At 41.6% G+C, this 17,544-nt stretch overlaps 1 protein-coding gene and 1 long non-coding RNA gene across 3 annotated transcripts in view; one reads left to right on the forward strand and one right to left on the reverse strand.

Moving 5' to 3' along the window:
• gyg1a (glycogenin 1a) lies at positions 1-6,932 on the reverse strand. 2 transcript variants are annotated; one of them, XM_076977134.1, is made up of 8 exons: positions 6,788-6,847; positions 5,921-5,998; positions 4,999-5,134; positions 4,427-4,601; positions 4,110-4,272; positions 3,645-3,771; positions 2,943-3,153; positions 1-605 (listed from the first exon to the last, which is right to left on the reverse strand). In XM_076977134.1, the coding sequence occupies exons 1-8, from the start codon at positions 6,792-6,794 to the stop codon at positions 438-440; spliced, it is 1,065 nt and encodes a 354-aa protein (XP_076833249.1). In that variant the 5' UTR covers positions 6,795-6,847; the 3' UTR covers positions 1-437. The 2 variants fall into 2 exon arrangements, with proteins under 2 accessions (XP_076833249.1, XP_076833250.1); XM_076977135.1 differs by lacking the exon at positions 5,921-5,998 and having other exon boundaries at positions 6,788-6,932.
• LOC143478176 (uncharacterized) overlaps positions 5,978-17,544 on the forward strand; it is a 27,070-nt gene continuing 15,503 nt past the window's right edge. Inside the window, exon 1 of the long non-coding RNA XR_013121707.1 lies at positions 5,978-6,236. This is a non-coding gene — a long non-coding RNA (uncharacterized LOC143478176). The remainder of the gene's footprint in view (positions 6,237-17,544) is intronic.

Consider the following 17,544-nt stretch of genomic DNA (forward strand, 5'->3'; position numbering starts at 1 on the left):
GACATCTGAGGATAATTTTTAATGATTAGTTCCAAGTGCATAATTGAACACATTTTATTCTCTTCAGGTAACAGCTTGATAGGCAGACAAAATAGCGTTTGTACTACAATTTATTATATTTTAGCATGCTGACAGTGGACTGCATTGTCTCCTTACAGCTGGTGTTTGACACCATGGACCAAGTCCTTAAATAAAAATCTAATCCAAGGTTTTATCTACCTGGAAAGCTAACGCTTGGTGTATCCAGACTCTTGTCATAGTATAATGAGATTAACAGGATGTTAGACAGCCAAAGTGTGTAGGTGTTCTATACATGTAGAAAAATACTTCTCCACCAGATCCACATCAATACCATTAAGAACCAGAAGACAGTAAGATTCCACTCTTCAAGCTCCGTTGGTATGCAGTACAAAAGTGACACCCCAACTCCGAGATCTTCACTTCAGGAAGGAATCAAGCTTTTTCTCTATATTTGCAAAAGAGTCCATGCCCAGGTAGTCAGCATGTCCCTGCTCCCACCTCTGCTTACGCTCCTGGGAAGATATCCGAACTGGTGAAGGAGGATGAGATTCTTGTTCCTGAACTGCCTCCAAATGCATGTCATCCTAAGGAATAAATGAAATGCTCATTAATGTATTTTCCAAATAAATCATAAGAACGTGAAGTTAAAATGCTTTTTGGCATGTACCTTTAAATAATGAAACAACTAAACAAGTAGAAACTAATCAGGACCATTGTACAAGAGTTGAAACTGTAGCCATGCTATGTAGCCATAGCAGAAAAAGCAGTCCCAGAACATGTTTAACAGTATAAAGGCAACTAGTGTTCAATGCCTTAAAATACAAGACACTGCAGCAGCTGCACCTACTTCAAGGCCAAATTAGCTTTGTATCCAACATACCAGCATCTGGGTCTTCAACATATTTAAAAGGTCATACAGTCATATGAAAAAGTTTGGACACCCCTATTAATATCATTTTTAGTTATCAAAATCTGGGTTTTTGCAACAGCTATTTCAGTTTGATATATCTAATAACTGACGGACAGAGTAATATTTCAGGATTGAAATGAGGTTTATTGTACAGAAGATGTGCAATATGCATTAAAACAATTTTACAGGTGCAAAAGTATGGGAACCCTTATTTTCTTGATTTGAATACTAACTCCTAACTACTTTTTACTGAAGCACTAAATTGGTTTGGTAACCTCATTGAGCTTTGAACTTCATAGCCAGGTGCAGGGGCGCAGATGGCACTGGGGACGGGGGGGGGGGGGGACATGTCCCCTCCAGATTTATATTGACCCCATCCGAATTCTAGCATCTACAAGCATAAACGTATATATTGTACAGCTTGGTCCCCCTCACTTCAGAATTTCCATCTGCGCCGATGGCCAGGTGTATACAATCATGAGAAAAGGTATTTAAGGTGGCCACTTGCATGTTGTTCTCCTATTTGAATCTCCTCTGAAGAGTGGCATCATGGGCTCCTCAAAACAACTCTCAAATGACAAAGATTGTTCAACATAGTTGTTCAGGGGAAGGATACAAAAAAGTTGTCTCAGAGATTGAAACTGTCAGTTTCCACTGTGAGGAACATAGTAAGGAAATGGAAGACCACAGGGACAGTTCTTGTTAAGCCCAGAAGTGGCAGGCCAAGAAAAAGAGAAGAAAGGCAGAGAAGAAGAATGGTGAGAACAGTCAAGGACAATCCACAGACCACCTCCAAAGTCCTGCAGCATCTTGCTGCAGATGGTGTCACTGTGCATCGGTCAACAATACAGCGCACTCTGCACAAGGAGAAGCTGTATGGGAGAATGATGCGAAAGAAGCCGTTTCTGCAAGCACGCCACAGAGTCGCCTGAGGTATGCAAAAGCACATTTGGACAAGCCAGTTTCATTTTGGAAGAAGGTTCTGGACTGATGAAACAAAGATTGAGTTTGGTTATAAAAAAAAAAAAAAAAAGGCGTTGTGCATGGCGGCAAAAAAAAACAGCATTCCAAGAAAAACACTTGCTACCCACTGTAAAATTTGATGGAGGTTCCATTATGCTTTGCGGCTGTGTGGCCAATGCCGGCACCGCGAATCTTGTTAAAGTTGAGGGTCGCATGGATTCCACTCAGTATCAGCAGATTCTTGAGAATAATGTTCAAGAATCAGTGACGAAGTTGAAGTTACGCCGGGGATGGATATTTCAGCAAGACAATGATCCAAAACACCGCTCCAAATCTACTCAGGCATTCATGCAGAGGAACAATTACAATGTTCTGGAAAGGCCATCCCAGTCCCATCTGTGGGATGATTTGAAGCAGGCTGTCCATGCTTGGCGGCCATCAAACTTAACTGAACTGGAATTGTTTTGTAAAGAGGAATGGTCAAAAATACCTTCATCCAGAATCCAGGAACTCATTAACACCTACAGGAAGCAACTCCTTTTGCAAAATGAGGATCTACTAAATATTAATGTCACTTTTCTGTTGAAGTGCCAATACTTTTGCACCTGTCAAATTTTATTTTAATGCATATTGCACATTTTCTGTTAGTACAATAAACCTCATTTTAATCCTGAAATATTACTGTGTCCATCAGTTTAGATATATCAAACTGAAATAGCTGTTACAAAAACCCAGATTTTGATAACTAAAAATGATTAAGATCAATAGGAGTGCCCAAACTTTTTCGTATGACTCTGTGAACAAGGGGAAGCAAACATTCTCCTAGAATTGGTTATTTCTTCTGATCTCCGTAAAATTGTCTCTTTAGTTGTCCAGCTTTAAAAACAAATTAAAATATAGCTATATAAAGAATTCATTTGTCATCACAATGTGTACAGAATGTTTACGTTCAAAGTCAGATATAAAAATTTTCCCACAATGTACCCAAAAACTGGTTGATTTAAAAAGCAGGTTATTTTTGCACTGCTATAAAGCAGACAGAAGTTACCTCAGAGCACCCTGTGTAAAAGGGCTGTTCATTGTATTCCTCCTTCATATGGGGCACCACTGATGAGGAAAATACATCCCACCATTGCAGCAGATAGTTGGACTGCATGTCAGATGTCTGGCCCTTCACTGACTTACTGGTAGCATCATATATATAATCCCAGGGCTTCAGTTTTCCCAGGAAGTGGACTACCTTTGCATTGTGACCATATCTAAGGACATAAGGAAACATGATGTGTAATGGGGAAAAGATGCAAGCAAACTCCGTTCTAAATTCACCAAGTGGTAGTTTTGCTCCTTGAGGGTGATCCTTTGGTGCATCAAAAATAGTCAAGAAAACAATAAAGTAACGACTGGAACTATGGCACAACAATTAGGTGTCAGAATTGGCAAGTAATTTGTAGCGTTAATACTGCTACTGCTTTTTACATACATTTTGCAATTTTAATTAATTTGTAGTTGGTCATATTGACATCTGCAGTTTTTGGTACAAGTTCTATAAACAATGAGTAAGGTATCACTAGGCAACAGGAGAGATGGTATTTACTTCTCCTTTCAACTTTTAAATAAATGTTATACTCCATCTCTTAGGGCACTGAAATTCCACAAGTGGGGGAAAAATATGAGCACAGAGTATGCATGTTGTGGCTCAGAGTTAAAGTACCAAATCCCAAGGAACTGCGTGTGTGGACGTTATACTCACTGCTTGAATGCTGGAAGATAAGTGTAGATGGCAATGCTACTCAGGTTATAAATGAAGGGAAGATGCTTGGAGATGTCTGCAGTTGCCCAGTCACTGAAGAAACTGTTCAAGATACCCTGATCCCCACCTGGAGATAATCAATTTCATACTGTAGATATGAAAGCCTTTCACTGGATTCTTCATAAAGACTCAAAGGGTGCACCATAATTGCAAATAAAAGTAGTAAGTAGTTAAGATTAGTGCTGTAGCTGGTTGAACTACTTTAGAACGAACTATGGGAGCTTAAGTCCAAAGAAAGTGATAAACTTGAATACTACTCATACTGTTCAGGCACCGAGTTTTATTTACATGAAGACAGGGCTACGTATTCCTTCGTCTATGCACCCAAAACAGCATAAAGCACAACCAGCTAATCTGGATGAGAACTCCCAACATATTCTAGAAGAGGAGAGAAGACCAACTTACCATCAAAACTACCCTGTTCCATGCACGCTGCCAGGAGCTTCCTATACGTGTCATAAGATGGTTGAAAGACAAACACGCCAGAGTTAAAGCAGTCGGGCCAGCCAGGATCTGGAGCAGCAGACAGCTCCTCTCGCTCAAACAGTTCATCTACGTTAGATACAACCTGTTGGCAGACATTATTGTTAGAGTTTATTTGCCCCAAATGCCATCAGTGCCAGTGATTCATTATTAAATAAAGATGTTAACTGATACCTGCCAGTTACATGTACATGTTGGTTAAGTGTTTCTTTAAAACGTGGAGCAGGAACAGTGCTCACCATTGTGTCTGCATCCATGAACACACATTTGGAGTACTGTGTGAGGGTCCAGCAGTGGAGCTTGGTGAACGTGACACCGAGGTCAGGCCTCTTCATCATGGCCAGGTGAGCCGTGTCTCCACTATCCAGGACATCAACCAGCTGGACCTCATCATAAATCTTACGAAGCACTGCTCTAAAAGCACAGCACATTCCAAATAACACTCACGCATGCACTCCTAGTTGAGCATCTGCAAACTAATGTAAAAGCAAGACGACAACTGAAGGAGTGGTTCTCTTTGTACTTGCTTTCCAAATTGAAAAATGTTCTACCTGATATCAAAGAAGCAATGAATCAAAAATTCTTAACCTGAAAGACAATCTACCCGAAAGAGTTGTTTTATTAACTGAACTAATGAGTTTGGAATACATCTTAAAGTTAAAAAAAACTGCTCTAAATGTGGTAATGCTTCAACAAGTCTGAAACAACAGTAAAAGAATCAGCTTCTCATGCCTTTTGCCAAAAATGCATCACTGATCAGAAGTTCAGTAGTGACCTGTGGTTTACTCATACTGGACAACAATTATAGTACCTGGACGTCTCTGCTACACGTGGGCCAATCAGGGCAACCAGCTTCCGTGATGTCATATGATTCCTTAAGGACTTGCCAAGCACCATAGCACCTTTGGCATAATTATTATTTGTGGCAAGTGTAACAAAAGCCTGGCCTATGGACGGACACACACACACACACACACACACACACACACACACACACTACAATTGTTAAGGCTATTAAGAGTAACTGCACTGAATAATACTCTTGACCATAATACTCTTGACCATCTTTTCCTTTTCTTTATTTCTTTCTGTCTAAATTGTTGTTGTTGTCATGGTGACCGGTGTCGGCCAGAGGAGGATGGGTTCCCCCCTGAGTCTTGGTTCCTCTTAAGGTTTCTTCCTCATGCAAAAAACTAGGGAGTTTTTCCTTGCCACTGTCGCCCTTGGCTTGCTCACTGGGGTCTAGGACTCAGCACTTGTAAAGCTGCTTTGTGACAACAACAGTTGTAAAAAGCGCTATATAAATAAAATGTTATTGATTGATTGACCTTGGTAATATTCTCATCGCTGTTAAATTCATAAGTGATTGATTGGAATTATAACTCTGAAGAGAGGAGGATCTTTTAGCTCAAAAATGGTTCTTCGCTCTTTTTTCCAGGCAGCAGGAGGCGCTACTGAGTAAACTTTATAAGACAGCCTTGATATTAATATCAATGAACAATTATGCAAATATTGCTACCTTGCCTTAAATGTAGCCCCAATTCAAATACTTTAAAAGTAAAAGAAAAAAAATCAAGTATTCAAATTGACAAGTATAGTTTTACAAAACAGAGTTTTGTGTAAATAGTTTGGTATCTGATTTGTATCGGTTGTATAACTTGTAGCCAAACTGGGCCTGTATTTCAATCATAAAAACAATTAGAAACAAAATCAAGATAGAAAATGTCATTTACATTTTGCAACTCTGCTCATTTGCTGAACGTGCTCTCTGCATGTCGACTGTAGTTCTGTCGGGCGCACGAGCTCCATATCTGCGCGTGCAGGAGGGCGATATTGAGTGTCGACGGATTTTTATTTCCACAATAAACAGCTCTTAACTATGACCGATACCATCTACTGATGCGAAGCGGTCTGTGTGGATTACAGCCAATATGAACTACACAAAAATAAACAGAAAATAAATCATTTGTATCGGCGCCCAGAGGTGTGACTCTGCTCTTTTCGTTCATTTAAAGAGCCGTTCAATAGAACTGGATGAATCACTGTAAGGTAAGAACGCAGAACATCGCCTACAGCTAAAGACACACTCATCCTTCATAAACACGCACTTCTGAAATCTAGGAGGATATTTTAACTAATGACGGAGGGGATGTGTACGATGGTATACTCTAGTTAACAAACGCAGAAAGTGAGTGCACGCTTCTTGATTACATGCGGAATTCAAAACGCGAAGAGTGTTAACGGTGAACTTCGTCCTGCCTGCATGTCACACGTATTAAAGTCATTACATTGTTTGGCTGTTGAATGAATTCCGTACGCCACGGAGGTGTATTAGTCCACCGCGCCGCAGTTCACTCTACTGCGTGTGACCGCACGGGCATCCTAAATAAACCATTTGGTCCGTTTAAAACTCAGCCAAAGGTCACTGTACGGTTTACAGGGTATCAATACAACATGTTACTATTATAGGCCTTTAAAGCCAATATCGCAAGCCAGTTCCTCGACACTGTAACCATGTAGTCATGTGGACCTTAACCAGAAGGATTCATCCTCGGACGACCACTCCAGTCCAAAATACACCAGCGGTGAACGTGTCCTACCTGCCATGAGCGGTCAAACCACAGGAATGAAGCGCAAGCGTTTGACCAGTAAGTAAGGAAGCCGGGAGAGAGATCCAAACGTATTTTATACTTGCAGCGTTGACATTCAACGGTCACGTGATCTGTGACGGCTCTAGACACACCCACAACAATGTGTGCACATTTGGAAGGCTTCATGTTTTAAATTCATGCACAGATCAGCTATACATACAACTGAGTTTACGTGGATCACTGCATTTTTACACTGATACAAATACTTTTTCCAATCTCAACAGACAGCGTGATCTTTCCTGTCACAATTAAACTGAGAATTTAGCAACCTATAGGTTTTTCTTCCGATGTTCAGTCGAATTTTCCTACCAGTCGAAAATTCCTACCTAGGCTTTCTGCGCATGCGCCAGTCACTATTACGTCATGATTTTGGTTAATGATGTTTTATAATGACGTTTAGGCTGTCGAAATCTCCTACCTATAGTGTTAATGAACTTAATGCTGGTTTATAATGACACACAGGCTAAAAACATGTTCATACAAAGATGTAAACAATCCAATTTGCTTGTATTAATATTAATAACAATACATGAATATACAAAATAAAACTTTTAATTTAAAGTAGATAATATAAATATACTCCCGCAAACCGTAGCAATCTCTGATCACTATTTAGTCCAATTGGAGCTTCATCTTAACATAAATACCCGCTCCTCTCCTAGGCAGTGTATAAAGCGCTTGATAAATTCATCAAAAGCAACACAGTTTATTGAAACCCTCCCTGACTTAACTGCTTTAGCCCACTCACCATCCGATCCAGAGGAGTTAGATAGTCTAACCGACTGCATAGAGAATACCTGCAGATCAACTCTAGATATAGTAGCTCCACTAAAATATAAAAAGGCTAGATCCAAAAAGCTCGCCCCGCGGTACACTGACCAAACTCGAAACTTCAAACAAATAGCACGTAAATTAGAGCGGAAATGGCGATCTACTAAATTGGAAGTATTCCACTGTGCCTGGAAGGATAGCATTATTGACTACAAACGGGCTCTCACTAAAGCACGCTCAGCATACTTAGCCTCACTGATCGAGAATAATAAAAACAATCCTTTTTAATACTATTTCTAAACTTACAAAAAATCAAGCAGGCACAGAACCTCAGATTCCAGTAAACCTCACTAGTAATGTATTTATAGATTTCTTTGATAATAAAATAAAGAATATTAGACAAAATATAAAACCCTTTATTAGCAATACAACTGGTATGTCACCTGGTTTGGTTGATATTGATTTAAATTACATACCGGGAGAAAAACTTGATGCTTTTCATCCACTCCCACAATCAGAATTAGAGAAAATAATTTCTTCCTTAAATTGTACTACCTGCACACTAGACTCGGTTCCCTCAAAGTTATTAAAAGAGGTATTACCAGCTGTAACTGAACCTCTTCTAACTATAGTTAACTCATCCATTACAATAGGTCACATGCCCAAATCATGTAAATTAGCACTTATTAAAATCAAATCAAATATATTTGTATAGCGCTTTTCACAACACATGTTGTCACAAAGCGCTTTACAGGATTTACAAGGTTAACAATGCTATGGGTCCAAATCCCTTATGAGCAAGCCAAAGGCGACAGTGGCAAGGAAAAACTCCCTAGATGGTGGGGAATAGGAAGAAACCTTGGGAGGACCAAGACTCAAAAGGGAACCCATCCTCCATTGGGCGGCCCATTAACACACAAATTACACAAAAACAAATTATACAGACGAATACACAAGTCACAAACAAATCACACAATCAGGCTAAGTATAAGGTAACTAGAATGAAAGTTCTGGGTGCTGATATTGTCAATGTAAATGTCTTGTGATGAACGCAAGGTTTTTATTCCGTGTCGGAGTGATGATACTGGTATTGTGGACTGCAGTGTTACTCCCCAGGTGAACCTCGGAGAAGAAAGATATGTGATGTGGTAAATATGTAAAAGAAACGCTGAATTCGTGCTAGAAACCACCTTGAAATGCAATTGACTGAACGTCATTGTATTCCATTCCGTCTAGAGGCAACGCTGTATTCGTGCCAGAATGAAATCTAATCACTGTCCAATAGGAACGCTCGCCTGAATTTGGGGCGGGGCTTAGACTCCAGTCAGAAGCAATCGCTCGTAGTTGGACTTGAAAGCAGCAGAAATGTCTTTTCATGACAGAATAAAAGAAGAAACAAACACTCGAATTGGACAAATTGAGGCTGGTGCAGTTACAGACGACTACGTGCTTAACTTAATTAAGCTGAAGGTGCTGGAAAATATTGAAAATGGACCTTGAAAGTGCCGTACATGTGCTTCAATTCCACCTTGTAAAGGTGGATGAACCCTGCAAACAGCACTGAAGAGCGGAACGCGGCCTCAACATGCCACAGTGGAGCCCCTGCGATTGCTACCCGTATTTTCCAGATTATAAACCAGTTTATTCCCTCACGCTTTGAACCATGACTTATAATGAGGTGCGGCTTTTCTGTAGATGTTTCTTCACCCATCAGGGGTGGAACAGAAAGTTAATCAGGTGGTAGGACAAAGTTGTAAATCAAAGAAGAAAGTGCTCATTTTCATTTAACACATGCAAGCAGCAGGCACGACGGAGAATTTTTTTCAAACGAACGTGTTGTGCCGAATTCCGACTCCCCTCGTTTGCACACGCATAATAATACTGCTGTATACTGTAATACTGCAAAGTCGTGGTCACAGGTGAACTTCGTATAGCTAGTGTGTATTTTATTTAAAATAATTAACACCCTTGAGCTAGTGTGGCTTTGGACATAGATAATTCCGTGCCGTTTGCTGTGATGGATAATTAAAGTCTAGCTATTATTTATGCATAGAAACATAAATCCACAATATAATCTGTAGCGTCTTTATGCGCAGATAAATGAATTCAACACAACACCGGCTGAAAGACCTTACAAATCAAATCAAATCAAATCAAATTTTATTTATATAGCGCTTTTTACAACAGTTGTTGTCACAAAGCAGCTTTACAAGTGCCGAGTCCTAGCCCCCAGTGAGCAAGCCAAAGGCGACAGTGGCAAGGAAAACCTCCCTAGTTTTTTGCATGAGGAAGAAACCTTGAGAGGAACCAAGACTCAGGGGGGGAGCCCATCCTCCTCTGGCCGACACCGGTCACCATGACAACAACAACAATATAGACAGAATGTAGACAGAATGTAAAAGATGCAATAATGTCCATTTAGACAGAATATAAAAGATGTAATAATGTCCATCATGGTGTAGGCATCCGGTTAGGCAGGAGGTGGCCGGCCCAGGATGGATCGCTTGTCTCTCCTCATCTCATTATTCCTCAAGCAGGCGGGCAGCCATGTGGAGAAATGAAACAGGGAAAATTAGCTCTGTATGAGGACATGTACAGGACAGGTAAATTTATAAACATTTCTGGAGTGTGGCAGCAACTCCGGCACTAAGTTAAATTATTACAGCCTAGCTAAAAAAGGCAAAACCAGAAGGTAACATAGGCTTGGGGGCATTCTGAGACAATGGCATCCGTCCACTGCACTGTCAACAAACTTGAGTGACCACGAGCAGTGACAGGATGACAGCACCAGCGCCCCAGTCTACCATAAAACCCTTCGTCTATGAACCCCTGGATCTGTACCTTTATCTAAGGGGGATATTAATTATCAAACGCTAGACTAAATAAGTGGGTTTTCAACCTAGATTTAAAGATTGTGACTGTGTCAGAGTCCCGGACACATTTAGGAAGATTATTCCAAAGCTGGGGGGCCTTATAAGAAAAGGCTCTTCCCCCTGCTGTTACCTTGTTAATTTGTGGAACTAATAACAGACCAGCACCCTGTGATCTTAGTTGACGTGGGGGTTCATAGTAGGAAATAAGTTCCTGGAGGTATTCAGGAGCAAGCCCGTGTAGTGCTTTATATGCTAATAATAGAATTTTAAAATCAATACGAAATTTAACTGGGAGCCAATGCAGGGCTGATAGGACTGGTCTAATATGCTGAAATTTTCTAGTTCTGGTCAGAACTCTAGCTGCGGCATTTTGAACTATTTGAAGTTTATTTAGATTCCTATTTGAACATCCTGACAGTAGTGAATTGCAGTAGTCTAGTCTAGAGCTAACAAAGGCGTGCACCAATTTTTTACAGGCATGAACTCTGAACTGTCAGGCACCGTTCAGAAACTGATCAGTTCAGTTAAATGTTCAATGAGTTCCACTTAACGATGGGTTTAGAGACTGAAAAGTCCGTCGTAAAGCAGCTTTCGTCATTAAGCGTGACCCTAGATTTAGATACGCTTTGATCATAAATACAGTGTAGAAAAAAACTAACAATATTCTCATGCGTACAGCGTGAGAAAGAGTGATCGCGTTGCTGAGAAGGTTGTCACTCTCCTTGTCAGCCAGTCCTTAGGTTCAGCGTAAGATCTGCCCAACTCCCTCTCCATCCACACCCACTGCTTCATCCTGCTGCACCCCCCCCCCCCCCCCCCCCCCCCCCCCGGAGGTTATTGAGTTGTTGAGTGGAAGACAGGCCAATCAGAACCCCCTCAGAGAAAAAAAAGTCTGTCGCATGTGTGCGCGTTTGTGTGGGTCACTCGTTCTGAATTCCGGGAGATTATATGTGACTCACGGGTATCAGGGAGACACTACCGAAATGTGGGAGACTCCCGCAGCTTCCGGGAGACTTGGGATGTCTGGGATACTGTTCATTGACTACAGTTCCGCCTTCAACACGGTCATCCCTCACAAACTCACCCACAAACTTTCATCCCTCGGACTACATCCCACCCTCTGTGGCTGGCTTCCGTCTGTCAGAATTAGAAACAGGACCTCAGCCAGTATTACCACCAACATTGGTACCCCGCAGGGCTGTGTCCTCAGCCCCATTCTCTACACCCTGTACACCCACGAATGTGTCGCCTCCCACCCTGACAACATCATCCTGAAGTTTGCTGACGACACTGCTGTGATAGTTTGTATCACTAGTGGAAACGAAGTAGCCTACAGGAAGGAGGTGAACAGTCTGGTGACCTGGTGTATGGACAACAACCTCACCCTAAACACAGACAAGACCAAAGAGATGATAGTTGAAAAGATAACTCATCAGCCACTATTTATCTGGGACTTTGAAGTCGAGAGGGTCAGCAACTTTAAATACCTGGGGGTCCACATCAGCGATGACCTCACCTGGACATACAGTGGGGAAAATAAGTATTTAGTGAGTCACCAATTGTGCAAGTTCACCCACTTAAAAAGATGAGAGAGGCCGGTAATTGACATCATAGGTAGACCTCAACTATGAGAGACAAAATGTGAAAAAAATTTGAGAATCATTTTGTCTGACTTTTAAAGAATTTATTTGCAAATAATGGTGGAAAATAAGTATTTGGTCAATAACAAAAATTCATCTCAATACTTTGTTGTATATCCTCTGTTGGCAATGACAGAGGTCAAACATTTTCTGTAAGTCTTCACAAGGTTGGCACACACTGTTGCTGGTATGTTGGCCCATTCCTCCATGCAGATCTCCTCTAGAGCAGTGATGTTTTGGGGCTGTCGGCGGGCAACACGGACTTATAACTCCCTCCAAAGGTTTTCGATGGGGTTGAGATTGGGAGACTGGCTAGGCCACTCCAGGACTTTGAAATGTTTCTTACAAAGCCACTCCTTTGTTGCCCTGGCAGTGTGCTTGGGATCATTATCATGCTGAAAGACCCAGCCACGTTTCATCTTCATTGCCCTTGCTGATGGAAGGAGGTTTGCACCCAAAATCTCACAATACATGGCCCCATTCATTCTTTCATGTACACAGACCAGTCGTCCTGGTCCCTTTGCAGAGAAACAGCCCCAAAGCATGATGTTGCCACCCCCATGCTTCACAGTTGGTATGGTGTTCTTTGGATGCAACTCAGCATTCACTGTCCTCCAAACGAGTTGTCTTTTTAACAAATAGTTCTACTTTGGTTTCATCTGACCATATGACATTCTCCCAATACTCTTCTGAAACATCCAAATGCTCTCTAGCAAACTTCAGATGTGCCTGGATATGGACTGGCTTAAGCAGGGGGACACGTCTGGCACTGCAAGATCTGAGTCCCTGGCGTCGTAGTGTGTTGCTGATGGTAGCCTTTGTAACGTTGGTCCCAGCTTTCTGCAGGTCATTCACTTGATCCCCCCTTGTGGTTCTGGGATTTTTCCTCACCGTTCTTGTGATCATTTTGACCCCACGGGTTGAGATCTTGCGTGGAGCCCCAGATCGAGGGAGATTAGTTGTGGTCTTGTAGGTCTTCCTTTTTCTGATTATTGCTCCCACAGTAGATTTCTTCACACCAAGCTGCTTGCCTATTGCAGATTCAGTCTTCCCAGCCTGGTGCAGGTCTACAATTCGGTTTCTGGTGTCCTCCGACAGCTCTTTCGTCTTCACCATAGTAGAGTTTGGAGTGTGACTGTTTGAGGTTGTGGGCAGGTGTCTTTTATACTGTTAACGACTTCAAACATGTGCCATTAATACAGGTAATGAGTGGGGGAAAGAGGAGCCTCTTAAAAAAGAAGTTACAGGTCTGTGACAGCCAGAAAACCTGCTTGTTTGTAGGTGACCAAATACTTATTTTCCACCATTATTTGCAAATAAATTCTTTAAAAGTCAGACAAAATGATTTTCTCAATTTTTTTTTTCACATTTTGTCTCTCATAGTTGAGGTCTACCTATGATGTCAATTACAGGCCTCTCTCATCTTTTTAAGTGGGAGAACTTGCACAATTGGTGACTGACTAAATACTTATTTTCCCCACTGTAGAACACCACACACATGCTAAAGAGGACTCAGCAGCAGCTGTATTTCTTGAGGAGACTGAGAAAATTTGGCATGTCACCCCAAATCCTCAACAATGTCTACAAGTGCATCATTGAGTCCGTCCTGACCAACGGCATTACTGTGTGGTACGGCAGCACTACTGCAAAGGACCGCAAACGCCTGCAGAGTGTGGTAAAAACAGCCACAAAAATCACAGGGATTATACAGTCCTCTCTACAGAGCATTTACCAACGCAGAGTCCACAGGAGAGCTGCCTCCATCATCAAAGACCCCACCCACCCCCAACACAGACTATTCACCAGACGTGTGGACTCGAGTCACATGACTTGGACTTGAGTCCGACTCGAGTCACTAAACTGATGACTTGTGACTTGACTCGACAACATCACTGAAGACTTGCGACTTGACTTAGACTTTACCTTTACTGACTTGGACTTGGAATCGTACTTGAGCTTTAAGACTTGAAAAGACTTGAAATCCTTATTTTAACATAATAAATAAGTAATATAGAATCACATGACTGGATTATTTTGTATAAAATGGTGCTATAAAATGTGAACTGCTCAGCTCAGATTATCTGTAACCTACAGGTGAGGTTCTGCAGCCGATCGGGGGAGAGGGGGAGGGGGCAGCAGCGTTGAATTTGTGCAGAGAGGACAAGCAACATGTTCCCAAAAATGATCCTGTTCAATTATAAAGATTATGCTGTTGTGAATAAAAGAAGAACTGCGACATGCAAGACATGTGGAGTCAGGATAAGAGATGGAGATGCAGCCACTTCAAACTTTGTTCGACATTTGAGGCTGCACAAACTAAAGCAAGTCTCTGCTATGTATATTTAACATAATGATATAACGGTATAGCTGGGGGGGGGGTTAGGTGACAACAATTGCGACATCTCACTGAAGCGAACCGAAACACTCAAATGCCTAACGTTATAGTCTGACTAAATTAATATACTACGCATCAACTGTATCAATTGTGTTAAATATTGAAATTACATTTGGTGACTTGACAAGGACTTGAAGTTTAAGACTTGGGACTTGACTCGAGACTCGCTTGTATTAACTTGGGACTTGACTCGAGACTGGACTGTATTGACTTGGGATTTGACTCGAGACTTGATTGTGAAGACTTGAGACTTACTTGTTACTTGCAACTTAGTGACTTGTTCACATGTCTGGATCACATGATGAGTTAGACCCTCAGCAGTGTCAGTGTGCAACTGGCGTCTCTCTCTTGACTTGTCACTCGTGGGATACAAACAGAGATATAATTAATGTGGCATTAGTATGGACAAGGCTTTTCCAGTTCGTGACCACTTGTATTAATAAGTGACACAGCTGCTGTATGTTTTCGAAGTCTGGCCCGGATTTTCTGGGACAAGTTGGTCTTTTTTCTGATCTCTGCTGCATGCCGTCAGCCCACATCAGCTGGCTGGCATGCTCGTTCATTTGTTTACAGGCCCAGTCCGTGGCTGCACACCGAGCAGCTTTGCCTGACTGCAGCTGTGATAGGCACCGTTAAGGCTGGATTATACTGTCGCGAGTGACCGTAGCACGCGACTCCGCACACCTCGGGCTGGAATTTTTACTTTACTTTAGAAAACCAAAGAGATAATCGTCGACTTTAGGAAACACAGCACGGACCTAGCCCCTTTATACATCAACCTAGCCCCTTTATACATCAACCTAGCCCCTTTATACACAGAGTTGTATAGTAACGAAGTAGAACTACTTCGCTACTGTACTTAAGTACTAAAATGCTGTATCTGTACATTACTGGAGTATTATTTTTTTCTCCTACTTCCACTTTTACTTCACTACATATTTTCCATCAGTTTAATACTTTTACTCCGATACATTTTTTACGTGCTATATAGTTACTCGTTATAATTATAAACGTGTTAGTTGGCGCTGTCACCGTGTCAAGAGATCAGGCTGTCTTATGAGAAAACTGCACATTCTCCGGTCGCGTCTCGTTTACTCTGCTGCTGCCTTCACTGAACACTTGAGCTTCGTAATCTAGGTTCACTTGACACGTCGTGACTGCCGCAAGGGTCCGCGCGGCAAAAATGACGCAATCGCGGCAGCTCCGCCCATGAGCGTTGACCACACGCGCGGTCGCGTCGCGATGTCGTGCACCACTCAATTTTTTTGTGCGTGCGAAGTTACAAGGTAGAATTCATGCACTTGTACGGCACTTTGAAGGTCCATTTTCTGTATTTTCCAGCACCTTCAGCTTAATTTACATATTTATACAAATGCACATATATTCGAAATTATTCCAAATAATTCGCTTTTTATCTCATTAAAAGAGATGGTACCGTGTTTGGTAACAGCAGAAGAGCGCAGTAAGCACTAGTTAGGTTAGATATCTTAGCTAACTAACCTAATTATGTTCATGGCGTGCTGCAGAATTCACTTAACATTAGCTGGCAATAAAGGCAACGTGCTGACTAATCGTGTCCATTTTTATAGTGTAGTGTTTTTATAGGGTAAGGGCATTTAATGAGGGTAAACGCAGGGCAGTAGGCTCACCCTTAGAATCCGACAGACGGATTTTACGTCCAAAATACACCTCGTTTTTCTCAGCTAAATTAAGGCGAATTTGTACTTCTGCGTCAAACCTACGACATAGCAAGACATAGGTTATCTGTTTTTTGTGTACGAAGTGTTAACCCCAGTTTTTTAAGTACATACAGAACACTTGTACTTGTGATCTTTGACATCTTTGATTTGTAAGTGATATATAAAAACTATTGATAATCAAACTTTGATGGCTTTCTTTAATTAATTCAAAACACAATACTTGTACTTTTTACTTTCAGTACTTGAGTAATAAATTTTAGACTAAACTACTTGCAATACTTAAGTACAAAAAATGCTGAATACTTCTGTACTTCTACTTAAGTAAAGTTTTTAAAGAACACTTCAACTTTTACTCAATGTTTTGAGAGTACTTGTACTTTTACTCAAGTATGGGTCTCGAATACTTTATACAACACTGTTTATACATCAACCTAGCCCCTTTATACATCAACCTAGCCCCTTTATACATCAACCTAGCTCCTTTATACATCAACCTAGCCCCTTTCTACATCAACCTAACCCCTTTATACATCAACCTAACCCCTTTATACATCAACCAAGCCCCTTTATACATCAACCTAGCCCCTTTATACATCAACCTAGCCCCTTTATACATTAACCTAGCCCCTTTATACATCAACCTTGCCCCTTTATACATCAACCTAGCCCCTTTATACATTAACCTAGCCCCTTTATACATTAACCAAGCCCCTTTATACATCAACCTAGCCCCTTTATACATCAACCTAGCCCCTTTATACATTAACCAAGCCCCTTTATACATCAACCTAGCCCCTTTATACATCAACCAAGCCCCTTTATACATCAACCTAGCCCCTTTATACATTAACGGTGAGTATGTGGAGGGTCCACACTTTCCGGTTCCTTGGTGTCCTTATCTGTGCCAACCTAGACTGGAAAGAGAACACCACAGCGGTCATCAAAAAGGCTCAGCAGAGGCTACACTTTCTGAGAGTCCTCAGAAAACACAACCTGGACTCCAACCTACTGCTGGTGTTCTACCGCGCCTCCATCCAGAGCCTGCTGACATACTGATGTACTGCATCACAGTGTGGTATGGCAGCTGCACCATGGCAGACAGAGAGAGACTCCAGAAAGTAGTTAAAACAGCACAGAAAATAATTGGCTGCCCTCTTCCATCCCTGATGGACATTTATACCTCACGCTGCCTCAAAAAAGCTATATCTAACCTCATATCTACACTGTTTAAAATGTTTTTGAAGTAACGTAATGGTTTGTACTACATCAGGGATGGGCAACTGGCGGCCCGCGGGCCGCACACGGCCCTTGTCCTCACTCAGTGCGG

Source organism: Brachyhypopomus gauderio, chromosome 16, assembly GCF_052324685.1.
Source record: "Brachyhypopomus gauderio isolate BG-103 chromosome 16, BGAUD_0.2, whole genome shotgun sequence".
Lineage (NCBI taxonomy): Eukaryota > Metazoa > Chordata > Actinopteri > Gymnotiformes > Hypopomidae > Brachyhypopomus > Brachyhypopomus gauderio.